The sequence below is a fragment of the Apteryx mantelli genome, chromosome 33, assembly GCF_036417845.1.
Source record: "Apteryx mantelli isolate bAptMan1 chromosome 33, bAptMan1.hap1, whole genome shotgun sequence".
Classification (NCBI taxonomy): domain Eukaryota; kingdom Metazoa; phylum Chordata; class Aves; order Apterygiformes; family Apterygidae; genus Apteryx; species Apteryx mantelli.
Genome location: NC_090010.1, coordinates 2,778,468 through 2,804,254, shown reverse-complemented (window position 1 = coordinate 2,804,254; position 25,787 = coordinate 2,778,468). Strand labels below are relative to the sequence as shown.

The following is a 25,787-nucleotide window of genomic DNA, read 5'->3' as shown; positions in this document are numbered from 1 at the left end:
GGGGTGCAGGGGATGGACAGATGGGGGTGCAGGGGTGCAGAGGATGGAGGCGCAGGGGAATGGATGGATGGGGTGCAGGGGCTGGGGTGCGGGGGATGTGGGTGCAGGGGTGCAGGGGATGGACAGATGTGGGTGCAGGGGTGCAGGGGATGGGGTGCAGGCTCACGGGGGGTGGGGATGCGGTGCTGAGCACGGATGCATGGGGTGCGGGGTGACGGGGATGGATGGATGGATGGACGGACGGACGCACGCGGGTCGCCGCGTGCCGGGGCGGGGCGGGACCTCCCGCTTCCCGGCGGGCCCCGCGCTGCCGCCCCGCCCCGGCCCCGCCCCCGGCAGCGATCGCGCGGCGTCGTCGGGGCGGGACCGGGACCGGGGCCGGGGCCGTGACCGGGACCCGGCGGGGCTGCGCGGAGCTCGCACCGCCATGTGGCCGCTCCGCCTGGGCAGGGTGAGTCGGGGCCGGGGCCGGGGCCGGGGCCGGGGCGGAAACGGGACTGGAGCTGCAGCCGGGAGCGGGGCCGCAGCTGGGGCTGCAGCCGGGAGCGGGAGCGGGACTGGAGCTGCAGCCGCAGCCGGGAGCGGGGCTGCACCTGGGAGCGGGATTGGAGCTGCAGCAGGGAGCGGGGCTGCAGCCGGGCGGTCCCGTGGCGCCGGGGGGCTCCCGCCCCGGCGGCGGTGCCGGGTACCGGCCGGGCTCGGTGCCCGCTGCCCGGGCCGGTGCCCGCTGCCCGGGCGGCTCCTGCCCCGGGCGCCCCCCCCCCTCAGACTTTGCCCCATCCCAAAGTCCCTTTGGCGGCGGCACCGGCGGCTGCTCCCGCCCCCCCCCCTCCCCTCGGCGGATGATGCAACGGGGCGGCCGCGCTTGCACCCCTCGGAGCCCCGCCCCCCGCCGCGCCGCACCCCTCGGAGCCCCGCCCCCCGCCGCGCCGCACCCCTCGGAGCCACGCCCCCCGCCGCGCCGCACCCCTCGGAGCCACGCCCCCCACCGCGCCGCACCCCTCGGAGCCACGCCCCCTGTCACGCCCCCGGGGGCCTCGGGCAGGCCAGGCAGCTGGTGTGTGGGGCCGGGTCGCCTGGGCCCTGCCCTCCGCCTCGGGGGCGGCAGGGTGGCGCAGCCGCCGAGCGCTCCTCTCCCGGGCAGGTCCTGCCGCGATGCGGCCCGGCGGGCGCCGGCTGCCTGCGGGCACAGCACAGCCCTGCCGCTGCCGCTGCCGCCGCCGCCAGGAGCGCACCTGGCTGGACGGGGCAGGAGAGCCTGGCGGAGAGCGACCCCGAGATGTGGGCCCTGGTCCGGAAGGAGAAGGAGCGGCAGTGCCGGGGGCTGGAGCTCATCGCCTCTGAGGTGGGACGTGGGGCACGTCTGCAGTGCTGGGGGGAGCCCTGCTGCAGCGGGGCTCCGTGTGCCCCGTCTGACCCCCCCCTTTTTCCCCAGAATTTCTGCAGCCGGGCGGCGCTGGAAGCCCTGGGCTCCTGCCTCAACAACAAGTACTCGGAGGGGTACCCCGGCAAGAGGTAACAGTGGGGCGGGAGGCAGTGGCAGGGTGGCATCGGCACCCGCTGGCAGCCTGGGCCCAGCTCCATCCAAGACGGAGGGCAGCCGCGGGGCGCTAGGGCTGTTTCGGAGGGGGAAGCCCCCTGCACCGCGCCGCCCGCGGGGCTGCGGGAGAGGTCGCGGAGCTCCCCGGGCGCGGGGCGCCCCACCACCAGCTTCTTTCTCCTGCAGGTACTACGGGGGAGCCGAGGTGGTGGACCAGATCGAGCTGCTGTGCGAGCAGCGGGCTCTGGAGGCCTTCGACCTGGACCCGGCCCGCTGGGGCGTGAACGTTCAGCCCTACTCGGGCTCGCCGGCCAACTTCGCTGCCTACACAGCCCTGCTGCAGCCCCACGACCGCCTCATGGGGCTGGACCTGCCCGACGGGGGCCAGTGCGTGCATGCGCGCATGGGGCAGCCTGGGGGCTGCTGCCCTTTGGGGGTGGGGGCCCGCTCCCGGCGCCCGGTCTGACCCCGCGTATCCCTCTGTTCCTCCACAGCCTAACGCACGGGTACATGTCTGACATCAAGAGGATCTCGGCCACGTCCATCTTCTTCGAGTCGATGCCCTACAAACTTGATGTGAGTGGAGGGGGGCCGATTCCCGAGGGAGAGGGGGCATCTCCTGGCAGAACCCCCTGTCTCAGCAGGGCCTCTGGGGTGCCCCAGTGCAGGCACTGCCACTCCGCCATCTCCTCTGCCTTCTCTCCCACCCGCTTTGTGCCAACCGTATCTGTGTGTCGCGGGATGCGGGGGGATGCTGGTGGTTGAGCCCTGCTGGTGCCCCAAACGCACTGTACTCCGAGCCGGGTGGTCAGGAGGTGTCTGTGCCCCGGCAGCTGCCAGCTCTGATGTCCGTCTGTCTGTCCCTCGCAGCCAGCCACGGGGCTGATCGACTACGACCAGCTGGAGAAGACGGCGCGGCTCTTCCGTCCTCGTCTCCTCATCGCCGGCACCAGCGCGTACGCCCGCCTCATTGACTATGCTCGCATGAAGAAGGTAGAGGGGAGCAAGCCTCTCCCCCAGCTCTGTCCTGGGGGGCCGGGGAACCCGTGGCTGGTGCGAGGCCGGTCACACCCTGCCCTTGGCTTTGGGTTGGAGGGACAGGGAGGGTTTGTGACTCCCTGGTGCCCCGGGTCCCCCAGGTGTGCGAGGAGGTGAAGGCCTACCTGCTGGCCGACATGGCACACATCAGTGGGCTGGTTGCAGCCAAGGTCATTCCTTCGCCCTTCGAATACGCCGACTTGGTCACTAGCACCACCCACAAGACCCTGCGCGGCGCCAGGTGAGAATGTGTCCCACCTCCCTCTCCGGGCGGGAAGATGCCTGTTCCCAGGCAGGGGGTTTGCAGGGATGGGGGCTGCAGAAGCAGTGCTTTTATTTCATGCGCTGGCTGGGGGGCAGACCCCCAACCCAGAGCTGGAACAGGAGGGATAACGCCCCTGCGAGTCCCAGAGGAGGGCTGGTAGCTGTCTAGGTCACTGCTCCTTGGAGGGGCTGAGTCCTCTGCCGTGGGTTCCGCAGGGGTTCGGCAGGCACGTGGGTGGGACAGCGCCTGCGAGCTCTCTCTTTGCCAACAGGTCGGGACTGATCTTCTATCGCAAGGGCGTGCGCTCCGTAGACAAGAAGACGGGCAAAGAGACACACTATGACCTGGAGGACAGGATCAACTTTGCTGTCTTCCCCTCCCTGCAAGGGGGACCGCACAACCACACCATTGCTGCTGTGGCGGTGGCCCTCAAGCAGGTGTGTGTAGGGGGCCCTGGGCTCGGGGCTGCGAGGCGATGTGGGTCCCCTCGTTGACATGGTCTGTCCCCCCAGGCCAGCTCACCTGCTTTCCGCCAGTACTGCCAGCAGGTGCTGAAGAACGCCAAAGCCATGGCACAGGCCCTGCTCCAACGTGGGTACACGCTGGTATCAGGTAATTCCTCCTTCCATGGTGCTTTTGGGGATGAGGAGGGACAAGGCTGCGATAGGTCACAAGTGGCACAACTTAGCCTCGGCCCGCTAGCCAGCAGTGGGAAGAGCGTGTGCGCGTTGGGTGGGAGGGGGCAGCACTGGCAGGAGTGGCCTTGTGGGGCTGGAGTGGGGGGGACTGAAAGCAGGGCCAGGAGAACAGGGCTTGGGAGCTGGCGTGGGGAAGGCGTGGGGAGGGAGCTCTGCGAGCCGGCGCTGGGGGCTCGGCGTTGGCAGGGAGGACAGGTGCGTTGCTGGAGGGGGCCGCGTGGGGCTGGGCGTCCCTGACCCGTTTCCTTTTGCCGCTCCCCAGGTGGGACCGACAACCACCTGGTGCTGGTGGACCTGCGGCCCAAGGGCATTGATGGAGCACGGGCTGAGCGAGTGCTGGAGCTCGTCTCCATAACAGCCAACAAGAACACGTGTCCTGGGGACAAAAGCGCCCTCACGCCAGGGGGGCTGCGTCTAGGTGCGGGCCCTGCTCTGGGGAGGGTCTTCCCACCTCTATCCAGCACTTCCCCTGGGGAGGGTTCCCTGGGCTCTCACTTTGGGATATTCCCCCTCAGTTTCACCTCTACCTCCGAGGGCTCCGTGTGGGAATTTGGAGCCGGTTTCTGGCTCGGAGAGGGGGCGTGGGACTCCACGTGGCCCGGGATGTCGGGTTTGCATTCTGCTCCCAGTGCAGCTCCCCAGCCCTGACAGGGTCTGTGTCCCCAGGTGCCCCTGCACTGACTTCCCGCCACTTCCAGGAGGGCGATTTCCAGAAGGTGGTTGCTTTCATCGACGAGGGCATAGCTCTGGCTCTGGATGTCAAGAGCAAAACCAGTGAGTGAGCCGGGGGTTGTGGTGTCCCCGGCGAGAAGGGGTGAGCTGGCACCTCTCCCGTCAGGGTGCTGGGGCTGCACCCCTAGGCTTGCGCCAGCCTGCCACCCCCTCTGGGGCTGGAGCCAGGACAGGGATGGGGTGGGATGGACCTGGGACACTTCCCCCTGCCGTTCTCACCTGCTCTCGCTTCCCCCCCACCCACCAGGCAAGCTCCAGGACTTCAGGACCTTCCTGCTGCAGGATGCGGAGACCCAGCGCCGCTTGGCGGACCTGCGCCAACGGGTGGAGACCTTTGCACGTGCCTTCCCCATGCCTGGCTTCAGCGATCACTGAGTGGGGGGGGGGTTCTCACCACCCCCCCCCCCTTCAGGCCTGGACTACCTGGGGACAAGGGGAGCATCAAAAACACCCTGGGGCTTCCCCCTCCCCTCACTCCCCCCCCAGCCCCTTTGGGATTGGGCACTTCTTCCCCCTGCGGTGGGGGAAGCTCGGGGCGGGGGTCCCACCCCCCCGTCCTCGGTGTTCAGGTTTGGAGACCAAGCCCCCACCAGCTGGGGGAGGGACCATTCCTCTTGCCAGCCGTGTCCCCTCTCTACGGAAGCCTTACCCTTTCCTCTGGAGTGAGGGTTGCTAATAAAACTGGGGCCAGAGCATGGCTGTGGAGGTGTGTGGGGGGCCGAGCCTGGCTCGGGACGGTCGGTGACAGGCAGAGGGAGAGGCAACAGTGTCCCCAGGGCTGGGGCAGCACCGGGCCAGCCTGGGGGCCTGATCGCCCGGAGCTGTGCCCTCGTCCCCTGCTGAGCTCCGGCCAGGGTACCGCAGGGTGGAGGCAGAGCCTGGATGCCTGCAATTCCCCTGCCCCTCCTGGGAATGGGGGGTGACCCCTTCCTTGCCTCAGTTTCCCCATCCCCTCTCTTCTAACTCCGTGCTTCACCCAGTAGGCTGCGAGGGGAGTGGGGAATTGGGGGGGGGGGGGTTGAACTGAGCCCCCCAAGGCAGGCAGATGCACAGGAGCGATGGCAGGGGCAACGAGCTGTGCTGCGGGGGCATCTGGGCGCTCCCGCCACCCGCCCCGCGGCATGCGGCCAGGCTGCAGGCGGTGCCGGCCCGGCAGCCGCCTGCTCCCAGACACGTCCCGCTGCCCGGTGCCATCTGTGCTGCAGCTCCTGGCTGCGGATTCGCCCCTTGGCCTCGGCCAAAGCAAACAGCACCAGGTTTCCCCCCCCCGCCCGCCGCCCGCCGCCCCGGCCAGGTCCCTGCCCCACGGCACGTAACCCTGGGAGCGGAGCAGGGGCTGCCCTGCGTGCAGCACGTGCGCGTGCATCCACAGGCACCTGCCCTCCTGCACCCCGCGGCCTTCTTCTCCCCCCCCCCCCCCCGGTGCTGCCTCCTGGGGAAGGGCTGGGTCAGGACCACAGCAGTCCGTGGGCATCCGCTGGGACCCTGGAGCGTGGGAGACAGGAAATGCAGCGCTCGGGGCTCAGGGGCTGCAGCTCGCCGAACCGTCCTGCCCCCAGCCCGTGCACGGGGGGGGGAGGTGTCCTTGCGTGTATGGCGGGGGGGGGATCTGAGTCTTTCCGAAGTTTATGGGCCTGGGAAACAGTTTATATACTATATTTTCCTGGCCTCCCTCCTGCCCCCGGTTACACACACACACAAAATGCTTTATTACAGTCCTACAAGTTTTATGGAAATTTTGCAAGCTGGGAGAGCAGCGCCTGCCAGCCCCCCCTCCTGGTGATTGCTGTGGCTCTGTGCAATGCAAGGGCACAGCTTTGCTGGGGCGGGGGGGGGGGGGGTCCCACCGCTCCTGCCGTGATGTGGTTTATTGCCGGGGTGCGCAGCCCTGCGGTTTGTGGGTGCTGGGGAGGGGGTGCTCAAGCCTGTGTGCAGGTGACGGCATGCACTGCAGCACTGTGGGGCTGGCGGCCCCCCCCCCCCGGAGGGGGGGCAGGCGCCAAGCAGCGGGGGGGGCACGGTGGTGCTTGGTGGGCATGGGGGGCTCTCCCCCCCTCCGCCAGCACAGGAGCCTCTTCCCCATGGCAGCTCAGAAACTGGGACGGTCCTTCTTGAGGCTCTTGTAGTCCGTGGAAACTGCCATAAACTAGAGAAGGAGAAGGATGTGGGGGGGGGGGGGTGCATCCCCCACATGTGGAATTGCAGGTTGGCCTTGGCTGGGGGGGGGGGGGAGGAGGGCGGTTTCCCTCCCCCCAGGAGCTGGAGTCTCCCACCCCCTGCTGCAGGGTAACACGACGGGAAAGGTGGTGCTTTCCCCTGAAATGGGGCACCAGCCCCCCCTGTCCACCCCAGTGCTCACTTTGTACTGGTCCGTGGGGCTCAGCTTGTTCCAGGGTTCAGGGTTGTTTTTCCGGTCCCAGCTGCAAGTGGAGATGGAGCCGTCAGTATCCACCGGGGGGGGGGGGGGGACAGGACCCCACAACCCTGCATTCCCTCTCTTGCCCCCATTTTACCCCACTAATGCCCCCCACCAGGGCTGGTTGCCCATGGGAATCGCGGGTATTGCCATGGCAATATTTTCCCTTTTTGCTGTGGGGGGTGGCAGATGTTGGGGGGGCTGCTGCCATCGCCCCCCCGCCCAGGTGCCCCACAGGCCTGGCTGCCACTGGCTGTGCGTGCGGGCGCACGTCTGCCCGCCGGCTGGAGGCACCGTCCCGCTGCGCCCCGACCCGGGGGCTGCCCCCCCCCCCCCATTCACTCCCAGCCCTCGGACGCTGCCCCAAGAGCCCAGCCCTCGCTTCCCGGCCGGAGAGCCGCTCGCTCTGCTTTGCACGCCCGCCAGGAGCAAGCCGCGGCTCAGCACCGCGGTGCAGCGCTTGGGGACGTGCGGCCTGGGGCGGCTGGTGCGCGGGATCGACCCTTCCCGGGGAGCAGAGGGCCTGTGCTGCCCCGGGAGGGGCGCTGGAAGGGCAGCAGAGCCGTGGGACGCGTCCCTGGAGAGAGCGGCTCACGTCTCCCCCGTCTCCCGTCCCCCCGCGATCCGCTGGTGTTAGCCAAGAGCAGAATTTTCCATCTGGGAAGTGGCGGGGGGGGGGGGGGGGGGGCGTGCTGCACACCCGGACCCTGGAGCTGCTTAATAGCATTAACGTGCTATTTGGGGGGGGGGGGGGGAACGGCTGTTGTTTTATCTCCCCGCTCCACCCCTGGGCTTGTACGATCAAAGACAAGGTGCCTGGATCTCCTAATTGCTGAGCTAAGTACCCTGGGCAGCTGGCGTCAAATTAAATCAATGAGCGTTTTACCGGGAGCAAACAAATATCAGACAGGCATTAGACAGCATGGGGCTGCGGGGAGCACGGGCCCCAGAGCCGCAGGGGAGCAGCCCCGCGCGCCTCCCGCCCTAGCACGGTGCGGCTCTGTCCGTCTGTCCCTCTGCCAACCCCTCCGTCCCTCTGCTCCTCCATCAATCCATCCCCACACCTCGTCCTTTGCTCCCTCTCCCCATTCATTCTCGCACTGTTTTTAGCTGTCTATCCGTCCCTCTCCCCCCCATCCCTCCACCAACCATCCATCCCGCTACTTTCCTCTTCCTCCGTCTGGCCCTCTGTCAGTCCATCCATCCCCACGCTCTCCATCGCTCACAACTGCTTTTATCCGCCCGGCCATTCATCCAGCCATCCTGCTCCCTCCATCCTTCCCCGGACCCTGCGGGTCTCTCGCTGAAGCAGGGTTGGGGGCTCTGCCCCCCCCCCCCAGCCATTCTTCCTCCTCCTCTTCCTCCCCCCTCCTGCTCTTCTGCACCCAGGTTTGGCCACTGCCACCAATGGGGGGGGGGGGGTGTTAGGTGGGTCCTGCCTCCGGCGTCCCAGGTGCGCGGCGCCCCGAGGCCGCGCCGAGGAGCTCAGCACCCCTGCCCCGTACCTGACATCGGGGCTGTACAGGGCCAGGCGCAGCAGGTACAGGACAGCGCTGCCCAGGCCCACGCTGATGAAGCCAATGAGCGGGATGAGCTGCAGGGAGAGAGGAAAATGAAAAATACCCCAATAAAATGAATATTTATCAGGCCGACTGGAGAGTGAAAGGGAGAGCTGACACGCCGGGAGATTTACAGGGGAAATATGGCAGAGCAATCCTGTAGCTGGGCTGCGGTACACAGTGTAGCTGTCAGCTTGAGTGACTGAATTAAAAGAGGGAGAGAAAAATCGGCTCCTGCTGGAGGGGAATTGGATTTGGAATGAGCAATCTCTCCCCTCGCACCCGCTCCCGGCCCAGGCAGGGTCCGGCCCTTCCCAGTGGGCGCCGGCACTGGGCCCCGCGTGCTGATCCCCCCCCCCAAGGATGTCACTCCTGGCAGCACCCCAGCTGCCACGTCCGGCACAGCATGGCACCGCGAGCGCTGTGCCCGGCCCCGCGGCTGCTTCCAGCCTTGGGCAGCGGTGGGGAAGCGGCACGCGCGGGGCATGCGGCTCCCCCCATGCATGTGCATGCACGTGCGCGCACACATGTGCGCACACACACACACACACACACACACACACACCGGGGGGGGGGGGGGGGCCGCTCCCCCTGCCGCTCCCCCTGCCGCTCCCTCCACGGTGCCCGGGGGGACGCGGCCTCAATCGGAGCTCAGATGTGGCTGCTTTGACCTCCCCGGATGGCGGCGGCCCCCGCGCCGGGGAAGGTGGCCGGTGCGTAATGAGCCGCCTGCCCAGCGGTGCCCCGGGGAGCCGCGTGTGGCCGGCGCCTCGCCGTGCCCATTAGCACTGGCCGGCAGCGGGGGCCGTCAGCGCCTGCGCTCCCCACCACTCACATGGCCAGTGCCTGCGCTGACCATGATCCCCACGCTTGCACCCGCACGCCCCGCACCCCCTGTGCTTGCATTACCAGCACCCGCGCTCCTTGCACTCTCCCTGCTTGCATTGCTGGCACCTGCACTCCTGCTCGGCGCAGCAGTTCGGTGCAGTGAGCATCTCCCCACCGTGCACCCCGGCACTCCCCAGTGGGATGGCGGCACAGGATGCATCCCAACCTAACCCCTCCACGGCCTGCCCGGGGGGGGGGGGGGGGGGGGGGGACAGCAGCCAGGCAGAGCAACGTCCTGTCTGCCTCCCTCCAAGCCTACTGCTTCAACCCCATCCTTTCCCGGTGCCCCCAGCAGGGCCACAGCCTGCTCCGGAGCCCCCGGCACCGCTCGGTGCTCCCACTGGCCGCGTCGATGCCAGCTCCAAGTTGGGAGGGGAGCGGCAGCAGCACATCGCCATCCTGTGCCAAGAGGAGCTGGCAGTCACCGCTGCCCAACCGCGCCGGCTAATCAAGGAGAGCTCCGCGGCGCCGGGAATTGCGGTGCCTGTTGGAGGAGATTCGGGGCAATGGATTCATCTCACCATCTGCTGCTGACACCTTCTGGGTAATTAATGCCCGGGAAGGACCGGAGGGGTGAGGGGGCCGGGGGGCCTCTCGTGCAGCAGCCAAGGGGCTGCTGAGCTCTGGGGGCGGCAAGGGGGGCCTGACCCCCCCCCCCCAACGCACACGCCAATAAACACATGTATTGCGAGTTTGACCTTAAGAGTATGGCAGGTTAAAATGCCGCTTGCGTGTGCTCACACTGTCAAGCTGAGCTGCCCAGGAGCATTCAGCCTTTAACCCCGATGGCAAGAGCCGCGGAGGAACTCGCGCAGGGAGCGGCCAGGTGCGGAGCCAGGCAGCGCCAGCGTCCGCCCCGCTCCTGCTGCCCTGCCTGCAAAAATGGGGAGGAAAATGGACACGGGGGGGGGGGGGGGGTGACAGGGGAGGCGAGGGTGCTGCTGAGACCAGCGCTTGGTGCGAGGGGTTTGCAGGAGGCCCCGCGCCCGCCGCGTGGTTGTGCGCAGCCCCATGCCCGGGGCTCTCGCGGCTCAGGCCGGGTGGCCGGTCCAGTCCTCATCCCGCTGGCGCTCCCAGGCTTCACCCCCACGGCAGCCCCTGGGCGTCAGCCGCTGCCAGGTGGGGGGAGCCGCTGCTGCTGCTGCAAGGTGAACGCGCTGAAGCACCGCGCAGGACGGGCTGCGGCAGATCCTGTAACGGATGGCGTGTCAAAAATCGCCCCGGCAACCTCTGCCGGCAATAATCCTGCTTCGCAGCTCCAGGCGCGTGCCGGAACCCCGACCCCCCCCCCCCCCCCCCCCGCGCTCCTTGGGGGCCCCTTGAGCCTGCACAGTGCTGTGCAAGACAGCGGAGGCAAGGCTGCCAACAGCACCGGGCGTCCTGATGCTCAGCCATGGCACCGCGTCCTCCCCAGCCCGGCCACTGCCCCCCCACCGCCGTCACCAGCTGCCAAACGCTTACGTGCCTTCTTGCAGTCGCTGAGCCCTCCCCGGCCGCCGGGCCGGGCCCCGCTGCGGGGAGGGAGGCAGCCCGGCCGGCGGAGGGGCCGCCCCAGCCGCGGACGTGCTGCAGGGGCTGTGATTTATGAGGGTTCAGGCCGTTTCGTGCAGGAGCCCTCAGCCTGAGCTGCCGATGGCAGGGGACAGCGGCGGCTCCGAGCTGCGAGGGCAGCCAACAGGGAGCGGGGTTGATGCCCATTCCTACCTCCCCGAAACGCCCTGGGAGCAGGTGGGGGAGCGACAGAGCAGGGCCCTTCGGGCAGGTGCGAGTGGATGTGCCCGCGAGGCGAGCCCGGCCGCGTGCCAGCCCGGCCGCATGCAAGCTCGGATGCACGCGCGAAGCCCGGCTGGGCTCAGAGACCAGACTGTTGCACCGCGACCGCCCGCGCCGGAGGGAGCGGGTCAGGCAGCAGAAGGTGCTTCCACCTCTTCCAGCAGCTCCAGCCCCGCCGTGGCGGCTGCAGCCAGGGTGGACGGGGGACGAGCCCCGGAGCTTGCCTGGCTGCAGGAGCCTGGAGGAAGCGTGCTGGGGAGCCAGCGGGGCGGCGAGCGGGAGGGAAGCGGGGACGGTGGGTGCAGGGTCCCCGGGGGCTGCTGCTGCGGAGGCTCGGAGGGGCAGGGAGGTCCGTGGGGCGCGGGAGGCTTTGCCGGGCTGGAGGGGGCACGGGGGTCCCGGGAGGCCGCGGGGCGGCGCAGAGGGCCGGGGGGGGGGGGGTGACTCACGCCAGGGTGCCGCTTGACGTGCCGGGAGAACATGGCTCCGAGCAGGGGGCCCTTCATGCCGGGGCGTGGGGAGGCGGTGGGGCTGCGCAGCGGCGGGTTCCCGAGCTCTGGCCAGGCGGCAGGACGGGCGGGTGCCGTGGGGGAGGTGTCTGCGCTGCGGGGAGGGATGGGGCGGGACGGGGAGCCCCGTCCAGGACACAGCTGGAAGGAGGGGGAACATATTCTGCCCCTTCCAGGCTCGCGCAGTGAGCCCTGACACCTGGGCTGACGACAGGGTCCGGACACCTGCCCCCCCCCCCCATGGTGCTGCACCCCGGACGGCACCCTGTGCCTCAGTTTCCCTGTTTGGGCCAGGGGCCAGCCCCCTCCCCTCCCCGCGCAAATGCTTCGCAGGTGGCTCTGCACCTTCCCTGCCAGGGCGAACGATGAGTCGTGTGATTTGTTATGACAACTTCCATGATGTTTGCTGCCTCCCCTCGCCCCCCCCCCGCCTCCGCCCCCCCATTTATGATAAATGACATAACACCCAATTTACATTTAGCAATGCAAATCTCCCTGGCAGTAACAGATGCTGCTGTGCATATGGAAACCAGCTATTTGTATCCATTGGCTCTTAACAAAAGATGGGGAGATTAGTGGGCAGCCTGGAGCGGCAGGCGCTGGGTCCCTCTTGCCCGACCCGGGGCCCAGCCATGCTCCAGCACCGGTGGGAGCCCGGGAAAATCCTCTGCGCAGCCTGCGTCTGCAGGGCACCCGGGGATGCAAAGACAGTCTTGGAGAAGAGTCTTGTGACAGTGGCGGTACCTGGTGTTGCGGGAACCTGGCACCTCCCTGCGGGGCACAGGCTTGGGGTCCCCGGCACGTGCCCCTACTGCTGAGGGCCAGCAGCCGCCCGTCAGCCCAGTGGTTGCTCACACACACACACACACACACACACACACACACGTGTGCACGCACAGCTAGGCACACATGCGTGCAGACACGCACCTGCATGCGCACGAGTGCACCACAGCTCCGCTCCGCAGCCATCCCCCACCCGCAAAGCTCCGCCGCCGCCACTCCGTCCTAACCTCGTTCCTTCCAGCAAGTATAAAAGGACAAAGGGGAGAAACTTCTCTGGAGCATGTGGAAATAAATAAACAAGGCTGGAATTGCAGCCAGCAGCGCCGTGTTGAGGCCTTTGTTGATATAATTAGAGTTTTGAAATGGGATTGATTAAGTGCCACTCCCCAAGACAGAGTGCATCCTGCCCGCGCCAGAGCCACGCTCCGTCCTGCGCCCTTCCTCTGCCCAAGACAGCTGCGGCGGGTGGCCAGGGGGCACGGCGGGGCGGGGGCACGGTGGAGGGGTGCACATCATGTGCTGGACATGGCAGGGGCGTGCAGGAGGGATTAGCGGGGCGCAGGGCTTCGTGGCACTGGGGTGCAGGGATCCCGAGGCGCCCAGCAGCTTTCAGAGCCCAGGATGCCAGGGGATCCTGCTTGGAGCCGGGTCTGCTTCGGAGTTACCGCACTCCGAACTCCCTGCAGACGAATCCCAGCCTCCCCCAGAGATGCAGTGGGATTCCCTGCCCACAAAGCCCAGCTGCCTCCATGCTCATTAATGATTATAATTAAGAGGCGGTTTAATTCTGGGCTGTGCTTCCCTCTTCTGCGGTGACAAGCGCTGGTGCCCTGCTGCTCGGGCGCCTGCCTGGGCACACAGCCCTGGCCCCAGCGCGGGGGGGATCCCCGTGTGCCCCCCGCCCCAGCCCTCTCCCAGGGCGCACGGCAAGCACCAGTGAATGGAGGCTCCTGGCGTTTCCCCTGCTTTTACGCTGCCCCTTTCTGGCACCACACAAATCCGATGGGTCAGCGCTTTTGGGGGAGAGCAAGACAGCCTGCGAATCCCTCCCAGAGAGGGAAGAATTGCAGCGGCTGACCTCCCGCACGTGCACGGCCACACACCTGCAAATGCAGAGACACGCGCACATGCACAGCGAGACAGCACGGCACTCGCAGGCACGCGCGCACAGGCACGCGCGTGCGTGCGCACACACACCCCTACAGAGATGCATGGATACACAACCCTGTGCACACACCCACGTGAGCAAGGACACGCTCATGCATGTGCACACACGTAGGTGCACGTGCACAGGTGTGCAAGGGCCCCACAGAGGGGTGGCGGGAGCTGTTCTGGCACGGTGGGGAGCTGAGGAGAGATGCAGGGGGGGGCTGGAGGGAGCCGCCAGGCCTTGGCGCCTGCTCGCGCAGCTGCTGGAGCGGGTGTTTTACAATCACTCCAAAAATATTATTCAAGATGAAGGAGAATCACGGCTGCTGCGAGCGAGCACGGGGCCGTCGCGGGGAATTTATCATCCCGAATTGGGTGCCCCCCCCCGCAACGCCGCAGTGATGAAGTGCTTCATTAATGGGAGATGCTGCGGCTCGGGGCTGGACGTGCCTGCACCTGAGCACGGCGCCGCTGCCGCCGCGGCCCCAGCACACGGAGCCTCAGCGCAGCCCCAGCTCCCCGGCGCACAGCTGGGCCTCCCAGCTGGCCCCAGGGCCTGCTCCCCACGCAGCCCCCCACTGCCAGCACGGGGTCGGCCCTGAGGCCCCTCACTGAGCTGTGCTGTTCCCCACCTGCCCCAGCCCTAAATCCCCCGGCTTTTGGCCAGGGCGCGGTGGAAACCGTCGTAAAAAATTCATACCAGCGAAAGCAAACAAACAGTAAACAAACAGCCCTAATTAAAAGGGGACTTAAGGGGCTGCATTTGGCAGCCCCTCGGCAGGTGCTGCACCGGGCAACGAGGAGGGCGGCGGCGGCGGCGGCGGCAGGGCGGCGGGGCAGCACCACCCTGGGGGGCCCCGGGGCCCCCGCCACCCCCAGCCCCTCGCCCCCGCACGTGCCCCGCTTGGGGCACCTGCCCCATGACGTCACAGAGCCCCCTTCCTGTGACGTCACAGAGCCCCCTTCCTGTGACGTCACAGAACCCCACGCCCCCCCCCCCCCACTGCCATCCGTCCCCTGGCACAGGCACACATCACTTATCCCTGGCACCCTAATTTATGGGCTATTATCACCCTGACTCCCCCCATCAATCATGGGGTGTCGGCGGAGCCACGCTCTGCCCTGCAGCCGCCGCGGGGCCCAGCAGCCCCGGTGCCACAGAGGCTGCGGGTCCCCGCCGCGGCCACCGTGCCACACCGGGGCGTTTCTTGGAACCGGCTCCACAATTAACCATGGCCTCGGCCCCGGCCTGCGGTATCGATTTTTTTTTTTCCTGGTGATTCTCTGAAGAAAAGCCCAAGCCCAGAGCTGCGATTTTCCAAAGCCTGTTTTATAAATAACCGGGGTCACCAGCTGCCAATTGCTGTAATGCTGCCATGCTACAATTTAATAAACATAATAGCCTCTTCCTTCATTGTGACAAAGATACTGGTGGGGACGGAGACGGGCCGGGCGAGACGGAGCTGTGCCGAGCTCGCACGCCCAGAGCCCGGTGCAGCCCCCAGCCCCAAAATCCCTCGTTCCCACCCCAAAGTCCCTTGTCCCCAGACTCGAATGGCCCCCAGCCCCAAAGAGCTGCTGCCCCCAGCCCCAAGCCCCTGGCCCCCAGCAGCTGCTGGAGGGCCCGGGCTGGGCAGCGCCACTTCAATTAGCGATAATCGTGCTTCCCTGCCGCGCCTGACACCGAAAAACCTACATAATTTCCAGCAGCGCCAGGGAAGGCAGGACCAGGCACTCGTGCTTAATTGAGTGTTTACAGCCCTGCGAGGGGTGTGGGTGTGTATGTGTGGCAGCAGCAGCTCTGCAAGAAAGCAGCAGCCCCCAGGCGACCCTGTCCCCCCCACGGACAAGGCCCACAGGTCCTGCCACAGCCTCCAGCCATGCCCCACAGCCCGGGACGCGCCGGCCCGTGGTGATGATCCCGGGGCACGGCACAGCTTTGGGGCCATGAGGGAGGCACCTGCAAGGGGTGACCTGTGCAGGGGTGACGGCGTGCAGTGCCTGCCGCCCACCCGCACTGGCACCCCCAGCCGATGCGCTTGCCCTGCTGTTTTCTCCTGGTTAATTTTTCATGAGCGTGATGATGAGCATCCTTCCTGCCGCCGTGCCGCGGGACCCATACCAATGAGCCCCAGTGCCGAGAGACAGCTGGGGCCAGAGGGCTCTGAAGAGGGCACAACCGGGGCTCTTCCTGCTGTGCCCGCTCCCTGCCTGGCCCATGGCTCTGGCATGAGAATGATGTGCTCCTGCCCAGCATGCAAAGGAGGGCACATGTGCAGAGGGGTGCATGTGGCACACACGTGGAGAGAGGGATCTGCACATGGCACACACAAGAAGACACACATGGGAACGGGGAGGTGCATGTGGCACATGCATGGAGATACACATGGAAACAGGAATGTGCACGTGGCACATGTGTGGGACATGCACAGAAACAGGGCTGCGCATGTAGCACACGTGGAGATGCACGGAAACAGAAGGTGTCCACAGGCGACCCAGGAGTCCTGCCTGCCAAGGAACCCTGGCCGCGGGTCCCCGCAGCAGCAACTGCACCGGGGGCCCAGACGCCTGCCACTCTGACGTGCCCAACTGGAATCACTAATTCCGATGAACCCAGGCTAGATTAATTTTCATTTCCCCATGCAAATCACCACTAATTAGGATGGATTTAGTTCACATCGCAGGGGCTGCGGGGACAGGAGCTGCATGCAGCCATTGGTCCCCAGCCAGGCTTTGGGACGCCTTATCCTCACTTAATGATTTGGGAATGACTTTGGGGGGGCAGGAGCCGGGCGGGGGGGCACTGGGGTGAGCAGGGTGGCTCTGGGAGAGCCAGTGCCTCTGGCCCCAGCCCTGGCAACTATCCACCAGCTGGGGCCAGGTATGGCACACGGAGCAGGTGGCAGTGGCAAGGGGTCCCCAGGTCCCTCTTTGCCAGCAAGCTTTTAAATGCAAACGGAGATCTCATTCAGTGGCCAGGGCTGTCCTGCACTGGGGAGCAGCACCATGGAGCCTGGCAGGGTGCAGGGCCCCGGACGCCTGGGCCCGGCCCCGCTCAGCGCAGCGCAGCCCGTCCTTCTCCCCCCAGACTCGTTCAGATTCTGCCCGTGCCTCCTGCCTTGCCAAATATTTAACTAATTAACGCTGCCCGCGGGCTCCTGTTTATGCAGCTTGTTGTAGAGCCAGGAAGGACTCCTGGCTGCCTCAGAGCAAACAAGGTGCAAACGGGCCCCCCCCCCCGCCCCCCTGCCCAGTGCTGTGCAGCCCCCAGCACCGGGTCCCTGCTGGGCACTGACCCCCGGTAGCAGCAGCCCCCCTCCACCCTGGTGTGCTGCATCGCGTGGCCCCATCGGCTCTAGCAGTGCCGGAGGGCCCAGCACTGGTGCAAACCCTCAGGGGAGCAATGCAAACCCCCCCCCCCCCCCCCGCCCAGTGTCTGTTCCCAAGGAGTGCAGCTGGGACCAGGCTTGGCCCGAGGGGGCTGGGAGCAGGATGGGGCCCAACCACTGGCCAGGCAGCTCCCAAACCATGGGGATGGGTGCAGAGCGAGGGAGGGACTCCCAGTCCCACTGCCTGCCTGGGGTGGGCAAAACATGGGGCTGGGCTGGGGGCACCGTGGCAGGCGGGAGATGCAGGGACGCAGAGGGGCCTGTACCAAGGGGGGGGGGTGCACTGTGCCGTGGGGCTGCGCAGTGCCATGGGGCTGCGCCGTGCCATGGGGCTGCTCCGTGCTGCTCCAGGTCCAGGTGTGACACTGTGACAAACAGCCAGCGGCAGTGCCTGCCACCTGCCCTCATTAAATCCCCCCTAACGAGCTCAGCGCTGAGCCCCGGGGCCGGCTGCACCAGCGCAGGTCATTACTGCTGGCAGGGAGCTGCCAGCGCTGGAGCCGCTGCGGCCCCCCCCGGCCTGGCCGGTGCTGCGGAGCGGGGCATCGCAGCAGGGACCCTCCAGCTCAGCCCGGAGGGGACGCGGGATGCGGAGCAGCCGCCCCGGAGAGGTGCAGGGCAGCGACAGCCAGGCTCCGATCCAGCCACCGTCCCCATGGCTCCGGGGCCCCCCCGCCCCGGCTCCCCCGCTGCAGCCCCTCTCCGTGGGCGGGTGGCCAGCGCGTCCCCCCCTTCCCAACACTAATTTTCGCGCAGGGCTGCTCCTTCCCAGGAGCATCCCGGCACAGATAAGGAAGCCTGGTGATCCCCAGGGCACGTTTAATCTGGGACAGGACAGTTAGTGGATAAATACCATGAATATGTAAATTGCATTTATGCTGATTTATGGCTGGGGGGGGCAGGAGGAGGGGAGAGAGTTTAGTTTAGTTTAATGCATTTATTTCCCTGCCTTAAGATTGAGAAGGGCCCGGGAGCAGCGGACCCAGCAAGCTGGAGGAGGCAATGGAGGCAGAGCCAGGCACAGATCGGGGGCAGCCTGGGGCCAGGCTGGCTGTGACAGGTCTCACCTGCGGGGACAAGTGATGGACAGGCCGCGGGCGCTCCCGCGGGGCGTGGAACCCCCCCCCCCCGGCGTGCTCCCGGGGCTGCGCTAACCTCGTGCCCCCCCCCATCCCCTGCCACACCACTGCCGCTCCCCTAAGATGATATATGGATCCAGCACAAGATCACTGGGATTTCAATTAATTCCCAGGTCCTGCAAAGACTCCTGACCTTTCATGCGACGCGCAGAGAAATTGAGGCACTTCATCTGACAGGTCAGGGTGGGCCACACTGACTTTCCCCATGGGGCACGCAGAGCCCTGCAGAGGATTTAGCACCAAGACGCCCACCACCCGCCTGCCAGCAGGGTTACGGCTGTGCAGCACCAGGCACAGGGGCAGGCTGCAGAGTGAGGGGTGCATTCCCAGCTGGGAATCCGGCTGCATCCCCGAGCCTGGAGCCCGGCTGCATCCTTGGACTGGGAACCCAGTTACATCCGCCACCGGGACCCCGGCTGCATCCCCAGCCAGAAGCCCAGCTGCATCCATGGGTTGTGAAGCTGGCTGCATGCCCGGGCCGCAAACCCAGCTGCATCCCCAGACCAGGAGCCTGGCTGCATCCCCAGGCTGGGAATCTGGCTGCATCTACGGGCCGGGGCAGCCGGAGCCCCTGGGAGAGGCTGCCAGGGCCCAGCCAGGCTGCTTGTGGCAGAGCGGGGAGGAGGGGGGGGATTCACCACTTAATTTCCTATTAACTGCTGATCAATCCAATTAAACCCCACGTGTAATGAAGGCCATCTGCTTGGCTGCCAGCGGTTGAGCCGGCCCCAGCGCTCCCCCCAGTCCAAAGCGTGTGCTGTCCTGCGCAGGCCTCCCTAGGGGCCTGTGAGCACTGAGGGGGAAGGGGCTGGGGGCCGGGGGGGGCTGATGAAAGGGAGTTACCCGATTTTCCAGATGACTCTAATTAAGTTATTCTTTTCATTTGTTAAATTAGCTACAGCCCCCCCCCCCTTCCCAGGGTGGTTCCCCCCCCACTTCCCAGCTGCAGCAAATCAGCTTGCAACCCCCCCCTCCCCCTGCAGGGCCCTGCAAATAAATAAATAGACAGTCCTGGTAAAATTAACCATATGAGAAGCAGCAAATGAGCTGGAAAATTTTAATGGTTCAGCATTTAAAAGCTGCCTGGCAGAGGCAAGGTGGGGACACGAGTGAGCAGGGAGGAGAGGAGCAGTGCATGGGGCAGATGCACCTCCCCGGCCCTCCCATGCTGCAGCAGTGGGAATCTCTCACCCTTCGTTGCCGCCTCCGGACCAGCCTCTGGCTGCACTTGGGGAGGTCCTTTGGGGACCAGGGGCACCAGCACTGGCACGTGCCCCTGCCGCCGGGGTCTTTCCCTCTGCCTCCGCCCAGCTGAGGGATGAGGGCCATAAACTTCCCAATTAGCTTGTAACGAGCCCGCCTGTGCCCAGATCAAGTGATGGCTAAGTGCTCACTTTGGTACTCCATCGCCGGGAGCTGCTTCTGCTTCTGGGCACCGCGGGCCCCGGCCAAAGTCCCCGGAGCCCAGAGCACCCCAGACTGCGGCAGAGCTGGGCTGGCTTTGGCCCGTCCCGTGCTTGCTGCTGTGGGGCCATTGCTGCTGACCCATTGCTCACACCGAGGCAGGTCCCCGCAAGCAGAGCTGCTGCGTGCGGTGCCCCTTGATGCATTTATATCTCCTGATTATTTCCCAGGCAGAGAACGTGGGAGGGAGAAAGGGGGAGGCAGCGCTGTGACCAGGGAAAGCGTGAGGCTGGGAAGGTGTTTGGGTGGGTGGGTGTGGGGGGACCCTGGTGGGCTCCCTGGGGCAGACTGGGCTTTGGGGTCCCCACATGAGGAGGATCCAGGCTGTTCCTCATTTGCACTCTGAGCCCTGCAGCCTGCAGACAAGGGCAGTGACAGATGGCTGAGGGGGCACGAGAGCCGCATGCTGCCCCAAAGCGGGACGGGGTGCTGGGGGCAGGGCTGGGCCCTGTCCCCGCAACACCTGTGCCCTGCAGCGAGGCTGGGCCCGGCACTCGTGGATGACAAGGTTCCGTGCACACTGCACACACCCCTCAATGTGCATTGATGCACACGCACATGCACAGCCCCACTGCGGTGTGCAGAGACCCACTGCAGCATGCAGAGACACACTGGGGTGTGCACAGACCCACCGTGGCAGGCACAGCCTCACTGTGGCGTGCAGCGACCCGCTGCAGTGTGCAGAACCCACCATGGCATGCACAGCCCCACTGCAAGGTGCAGAGCCCCACTGCAGCATGCACAGCCCCACTGCGGCGTGCACAGCCCCACTGCAGCATGCACAGCCCCACTGCAGTGTGCACAGCCCCACCTGCAGGCACACGAGGCAGGCGGCCCTCCCGCCCCCCCCCCAGTACCTGGACGTGCACAAACACCCCTGCCACGTGTGCACGACGCCCTCCCAAATGCGGGCTGGGGGGGCACCCAGGCAGGGGGCTGTGCTCAGGCTGGGCCTGGGGGGGGGGGGTTTTCAGCTTGCCCTTGAAACCCCTCGCGCTGCCCCGCTCGGGAGCGGCTCTCCCTGGCCATGCATATTTATGGGGGGGCTCACGGTGACGGTAATGGTGTGTGACAAGGACAGGCTCGGTGCGCGCCACCTGCATGGCAAGCAGCCCTGGCCGGCCAGTGCCAATCCTCAGAGACGACAGGCGGCGGCCCCGGCCCAGGTGACAGGCCCCGGGGGGGCCCACACGCAGCTCGGGGGGGGGCATGCCGAGGCCTTGCGTGGTGAGGGGCAGGCAGGGGCCACTGGGGGACCTATGGGGGCTGCCCGGGGGGGATTGGGGGGGCTGCCTTGGGGGATGTAGGGGACTGTCCGGGGGGGGGGGCCTGTCTGGGGGAATATTGGGGATGTCCAGGGCATTACTGGGGGGCTTGGGGGTGCCTAGGGGAGCTTTGGGGGGCTGCTTTGGGGGTCATCAGGGGGCTCTGCCTAGGGGATGTTGGGGGCTGCCTTGGGGGGGGGGGGTTCTAGGGAGGTGCCCGAGGAGGATATTGGGGCATTGTTGGGCCTCTGCCTGGGGGGATATTGGGGGCTGCCTTGGGGAGTGCCGGGGGGGGCTATAGGGAGGTGCTGGGGGGGTCTTGGGGGGGTTCTTGGGGCTGCCCGGGGGATGCAGGGGGACTGTCTGAGGAGGGCTTTGGGGCGCTGCCCTGGGGGCTACCGGGGGGTTGTCGGGGCTCTGCCTAGGGGACGTTGCGGGGTGACGGGGGGCCCTAGGGCGGTGCCCGGCGGGATATCGGGGGCTGCCCGGGCGGACGGTGCCGCGCAAGGCGCCCGCCGCCCGCCAGGTGGCGCCGCCGCCACTGCCCGCCGCTGCCCGCCGCTCCCGAACCGCTGCTCCTTTCCACCGGACGCGTCGTGGCGGCGGCGGCGGCGGCACCGCCCGGCCCGCGCCCGGAGCGGCCCGCGCCGAGGCCGCCCGGTGTGGCCGCCGCTGCGGGCCCCGCGGCGATGGCCCGGCCCGGCCCGGCCCGGCCCGGCCCAGCCGTTTCCATGGCGATGGCGGCCTCGCGCGCGGCAGCCCGGGCTCGCGGGGCCGCCCCGCTTCCCGCCTGCCCCTGCCGGTCGCCATGGCGACGGGCGGCGCGCGGCACCGGGGGCCCCGTCGCTATGGCGACCGCCCCGCCCATCGCCGCGACCCGCTTCCGGCTCCAGGGGGCGCCGTCGCCGTGGTTACCGCGGGGCCCGGCCGTGGCCCCCGGGCCGGGGAGGCCCCGTCGGGGCCGGGGCAGCAGGAGCCCCCGACGCCAGCTGCGCCCCCAGTGCTCCCTGCCGCGGCACCTGCTTGCGTTGGATGAACGCTGGGTCCCGCTCTTCCGGCGCCTGAAGGCGCCGCGCCACCTGTCGCCTGCCCTCCCTATTCGGGGCCCGCGGGGCTCAGCGCCAGCCTCAGCCCTGCTGGACGCGGGGCGCTGCCCCAGCCATCCAACCGCTGCCCTGGAACCCCCCGACCGCGGCCCTGGCCCCCTGGCAGGGCCTGCAGTAACCTGCCGTGGGACACACACACGCGGCGGCGGTTGAGGGGAATAGACATGTATTGCTAACACACAGATGTGCATAGCCCCACGCGCAGGGCGGGACCTGCAGGCCGCCCCCGCAGGCCGGACGGCGTCCCCAGCAAGTCTCGGGGTGGGTGGGTGCCTCCCTCCGTGCGCACCGCGTTGCTGCAGGCACCACAACCCAGGGGAGGAACGGTCTCAGCGCAGCCCCTCGCCGGAGCCCCCGGCCTCATGTTGCCCAGCCAAGGCGCCTGCTGGCCCAGCTCCATCCCAGCCCCAGTAGCTCCGGTGGGCACCGTCCATCCGCCACGGCCCAGGGCTGGCAGCCTGACTCAGATCTCCTGTAGGAAGTCCACGGGGAAGAGCCCCACTTTGCGGCCAGTGTAGACTTTCACGTAGCCGTTCACCTCCTCGCCCTTCTGCACCACAATCTGGGGGGAGATGGGGGTGAGGCTTGGGGGCCCCACGGGGCAGGGACACAGCCCTGGGGGGCTTCCCAGGGGGACCCGGGCTGTGACCCTATGGCCTGGCCTCACCTGATCCTTCTTGAGCGTGATCTGCCCAATCTCCCTGTTGCCTACGAAGGAGCGTGTCACCTTGTGCACCCGCTCGCCAGCCCGCACCCGGATGATGAAGTTTGGGGGGAAGTAGCCAATTTTTTCACCAATCTTCCCCTGCAAGAAGTCAGTTGATGGGTGTTGGCGGGGGGAGCAATCTGTGAGACGCCCCCGACTCCCCTCTGAGGACCAGCCTGCAGGAGGGCCATGGCAGAGCGGGGCTGGGGCTGGGCCCCCCCTCACATGCAGCTCGCCTCCTCAGGTCACCTCTCCCCCTGTGTCCTCCCGCTGTGTGCCTACCAGCCCCCAGCCTCACCCGCCACCACTCCTCGTTGGAGTCATCCACCACCGTGATCTTCTCTCCTGGCCTGCAAAGGGAAGGAAGGGCATCATCGGATGTAGACCCTGAGAGTGGCAAGGAAAATTACTCTTCCCAGAGCTTCAGCTCTGAGAGCCCTGTGCTGCGGCAGGGGGTGCGCATGGCCCTCGGGCTCACAGGACAGGTCCCATGCGTGAGCAGCTCGGCCTCAAGCATGGGGTGCAGGAAAGGGGCAGCACCACGTAAAGACAAACCGCAGCAGCCTTGGAAACGGGGCTCGCGCGCAAAGCCTGGAAGCTGGGGAGCAAGGTGGCTCGGTAGGAGCCAGAACTCATCGTCTCAGCACTGCTAATTGGGGCAGAAAAGCTGCAAAACCCAGACCACAGCCAGCACAGCTTTGATTTCTGCCCTTGTTCATTCATGGCACCCTCTGGGCCTGGGGGCCCTGTTGAGGCGAAGACTTGTCCCTGTCCCCAGCACACGCCCCGTGTCCCTGCCCACCTCCTGGCTGGGACTCACGGAAAATCCAGGTCGTCTTTCTCCAGGGCTTTGAAGCGATAAAGCGCCACAAAGTAGTGAGACTGCAGATAGCCACCACGCATCCCTGGCTGCGGCTTCTTGTTCTGGGGGGCAGGAGAGGGGGGGCTCAGGGCCGGGGGGGCCCAGGGCTGGGGGCAGCCCAGCGGGGAGCTGCCTGCCAGCGGGGGGCCGGCAGGCAGGGGGTGAGGAAGAGGGGTACCTTGTCATCCATTGTGCTCTTCTCGGTCTTCTTGTCCCCTTCGGAGGTGCCTGAAAATGGGAGGAGGAAAGGTCACCTCGTGCCCCCCATCCACAGCACCAGCCTCCCCTCAAGGACCTCCGGTGCCCGGGTCAGTGGGGGAAAGCAGAGTCCCAAGGTGAGACCTGGACTTGCGGCCCCTCCTCAGGACGCAGCCTCCCCGCTGGCCCCCTGTCCACAGCCCGCCCCACCGGCTCCCTGTCCCACGCCCGGGAGGGAGCTCAGCCCTGCAGCCTCAGCCTGGCCTGCTTGCAGCACTCACCGCCCTCCGTTTTGCCCCCATCCGGCTTCATGGCCTCGGGTTCCTCATCCATCATAGCTGCCAGCGGCTGCAGGGCAGAGCGCGGTCAGGGGGGCAAGGGGTGGGCAGGGGGCTGGGGCGGCGGGGGGGGGGGGGGCTTGCAGCAAGGCGCTAAGCTGCACTCACGTTTTTCTTGTCGTCTTGCCCTTTCTTGCGCTCTTTGTTGGCCATGATGACGCCCGTCCGGAGGGTCTCGAACACCGGGTCACTCCTGTTGGCCGCCGCTGGGGCGAGGACACGGCGAGAGGGGCTCAGTCAGGGGGTGTGGGGAGATGGCACCCCCCGGGCACGGGGCTGGTACTTACAGAGCAGCTCCTTGACGCAGGCATACTGCTGGTCGCTGTACAGGGGCGAGCTGTACGCCCGGCGAAATCCTGGAGGCTGGGGGAAGAGGAGGGGGTCAGAGCCCAGCCTGCCACCCGCGAGCTGGGGGGGATGGGTGGGCACAAAGAACCAGGGGGGCAAACACCCCGCCAGGGGTGACGCAGGGCCGGGGGGTTGAGGCGCCTGGATGCGGGCGGCATGCTGCCACTGTGCCTCCGTGTACCCTCCCGGGAGGTGCTGCTGCAGCCGGCGTGAGCACTCACGATTTTGCCGAAGCAGCGTTGCATCTCCACGTAGGACTGGCAGTGGTGGTGGATGTTGGTTTTGCAGTTCTTGCACCTCAGGCCAAATTTGTTGTTGACTGGAGGTGGGAGGGGGAAAGGAGAGGCAGCGTGACCCCATGGCTGCGGGAGCGGCGGGCTGTAGCCCCGGCCCAGCCCTGGCCCACGGCCCCAGCGCCCCCGCGACTCACGGACGATCATGCGGGCACAAACATCGCAGAACTTTGGCTTTTTGAAGTAATGATCCTTGAACTTGTGGGGTTTGTCGTTGACAAGTTTCTGGGGCTCGGGAGGAGGCTCGGGCTCCTCCTCCTCTTCCTCCTCCTCCTCCTCATAGATGTAGTAGATGGGCCCTCCAGAGGGGCTCACCAGCTCCCCATTTGGCTGTGGCTCCGGTGCTGCTTCCTCCTTGGGCTTTCGCCGGAAAAGTTGCTTCAGCTTCTGCAGCTGCTGGAGCAGAGGAGGCTGCATGGTGCGCTGCAGGCATGGGGCAAAGAGCCAGTGCCCAGCTCCCAGTCCCTTCGCTCTGACCCAGAGACTGCCTCCCCGGGCAGGAGGAGAACCCAGGCGTCCTGGGTGCAGCATGGTGGCACAGGGACCCTTTCCCTGCCCAGGAGGGTCCCCCCACAAGGAGCAAGTGGCAAGACCTGGGCACCACATGGCTGTAGGCACCCTGGGGCAAAGCCAGGCTGGGCAATGCCCATCTAGTGCCCCGCTCAGTCGGATCCCACCAGGGCACCCCTGGCCCCATGGAGGGTTCTGGGGCTGAGGCAGGGACCATGTGGGGAAGGTGGGTTCCCCCTCCCACCCAAGCTGACCTGTGGGCACCCACTTACCCGGTTCTTGGGTTTCCCACCTGAGGCAGGTGAAGCTGGTGGCTCTGGCACCTCCTTCTCTGTCATGCTACAAGGGGAAGACAAAGACATCGTCTTGACCGGGGCTGCCCCCACTGCGGAGCCCCAGCCAGGGCAGCAGTGGCCTGTGCCCCTGGCAGCCCCATGGGGTCAGACCCAGCTGGAAAGCAGCTCCTGGCCAGCACCTCCTTCTGCCCTGCCCACGGTTCCTGCCCCAGCGCTGCTGCCGGGGAGCCCCAGGGCCTGGCCTGGGGTGGCTGCCCAGCCCTGCCACTGGGGCTCCGCTCCCAGCCCGGCGCTGCCCGCAGTGCTGCTCCTCGCCGTCCCCAGCTGCTTCGCAGATGCGGTGCCCAGCGCTGCCTGCAGCCACTTAGCTACCTGTACGTGCCCGTCTCCGCCTAGACGCCTCCGTCCCGAGATGAAGCAGCAAATGGCACCACTCTTGGCCTGCCACAACAAACGTACCCACAGCACTGCCTGGCACGAGGGCACAGCCATCCCTGCCTTTTCTTCCATGGAAACCCAGTGC

The 25,787-nt window shown here is 67.0% G+C and overlaps 3 protein-coding genes across 3 annotated transcripts; 1 reads left to right on the top strand and 2 right to left on the bottom strand.

Moving 5' to 3' along the window:
- Positions 1 to 331: 331 nt before the first annotated feature.
- On the top strand, positions 332 to 4,966 carry SHMT2 (serine hydroxymethyltransferase 2). Its single transcript, XM_067314083.1, has 12 exons — positions 332 to 451; positions 1,145 to 1,345; positions 1,436 to 1,515; positions 1,727 to 1,927; positions 2,035 to 2,116; positions 2,411 to 2,533; positions 2,680 to 2,819; positions 3,115 to 3,280; positions 3,356 to 3,455; positions 3,804 to 3,959; positions 4,208 to 4,315; positions 4,521 to 4,966. The coding sequence occupies exons 1-12, from the start codon at positions 428 to 430 to the stop codon at positions 4,646 to 4,648; spliced, it is 1,509 nt and encodes a 502-aa protein (XP_067170184.1). The 5' UTR covers positions 332 to 427; the 3' UTR covers positions 4,649 to 4,966.
- A 1,032-nt stretch (positions 4,967 to 5,998) lies between these two features.
- NDUFA4L2 (NDUFA4 mitochondrial complex associated like 2) lies at positions 5,999 to 11,484 on the bottom strand. The gene is made up of 4 exons (XM_067314089.1): positions 11,359 to 11,484; positions 8,195 to 8,283; positions 6,633 to 6,693; positions 5,999 to 6,419 (listed from the first exon to the last, which is right to left on the bottom strand). Exons 1-4 carry the CDS (start codon positions 11,413 to 11,415, stop codon positions 6,363 to 6,365), a joined length of 264 nt encoding a protein of 87 aa, XP_067170190.1. The 5' UTR covers positions 11,416 to 11,484; the 3' UTR covers positions 5,999 to 6,362.
- A 10,557-nt stretch (positions 11,485 to 22,041) lies between these two features.
- On the bottom strand, positions 22,042 to 25,320 carry STAC3 (SH3 and cysteine rich domain 3). The gene is made up of 11 exons (XM_067314091.1): positions 25,241 to 25,320; positions 24,596 to 24,854; positions 24,387 to 24,484; positions 24,105 to 24,180; positions 23,926 to 24,023; positions 23,761 to 23,827; positions 23,460 to 23,509; positions 23,240 to 23,343; positions 22,718 to 22,769; positions 22,381 to 22,518; positions 22,042 to 22,275 (listed from the first exon to the last, which is right to left on the bottom strand). Exons 1-11 carry the CDS (start codon positions 25,304 to 25,306, stop codon positions 22,177 to 22,179), a joined length of 1,107 nt encoding a protein of 368 aa, XP_067170192.1. The 5' UTR covers positions 25,307 to 25,320; the 3' UTR covers positions 22,042 to 22,176.
- Positions 25,321 to 25,787: the final 467 nt, after the last annotated feature.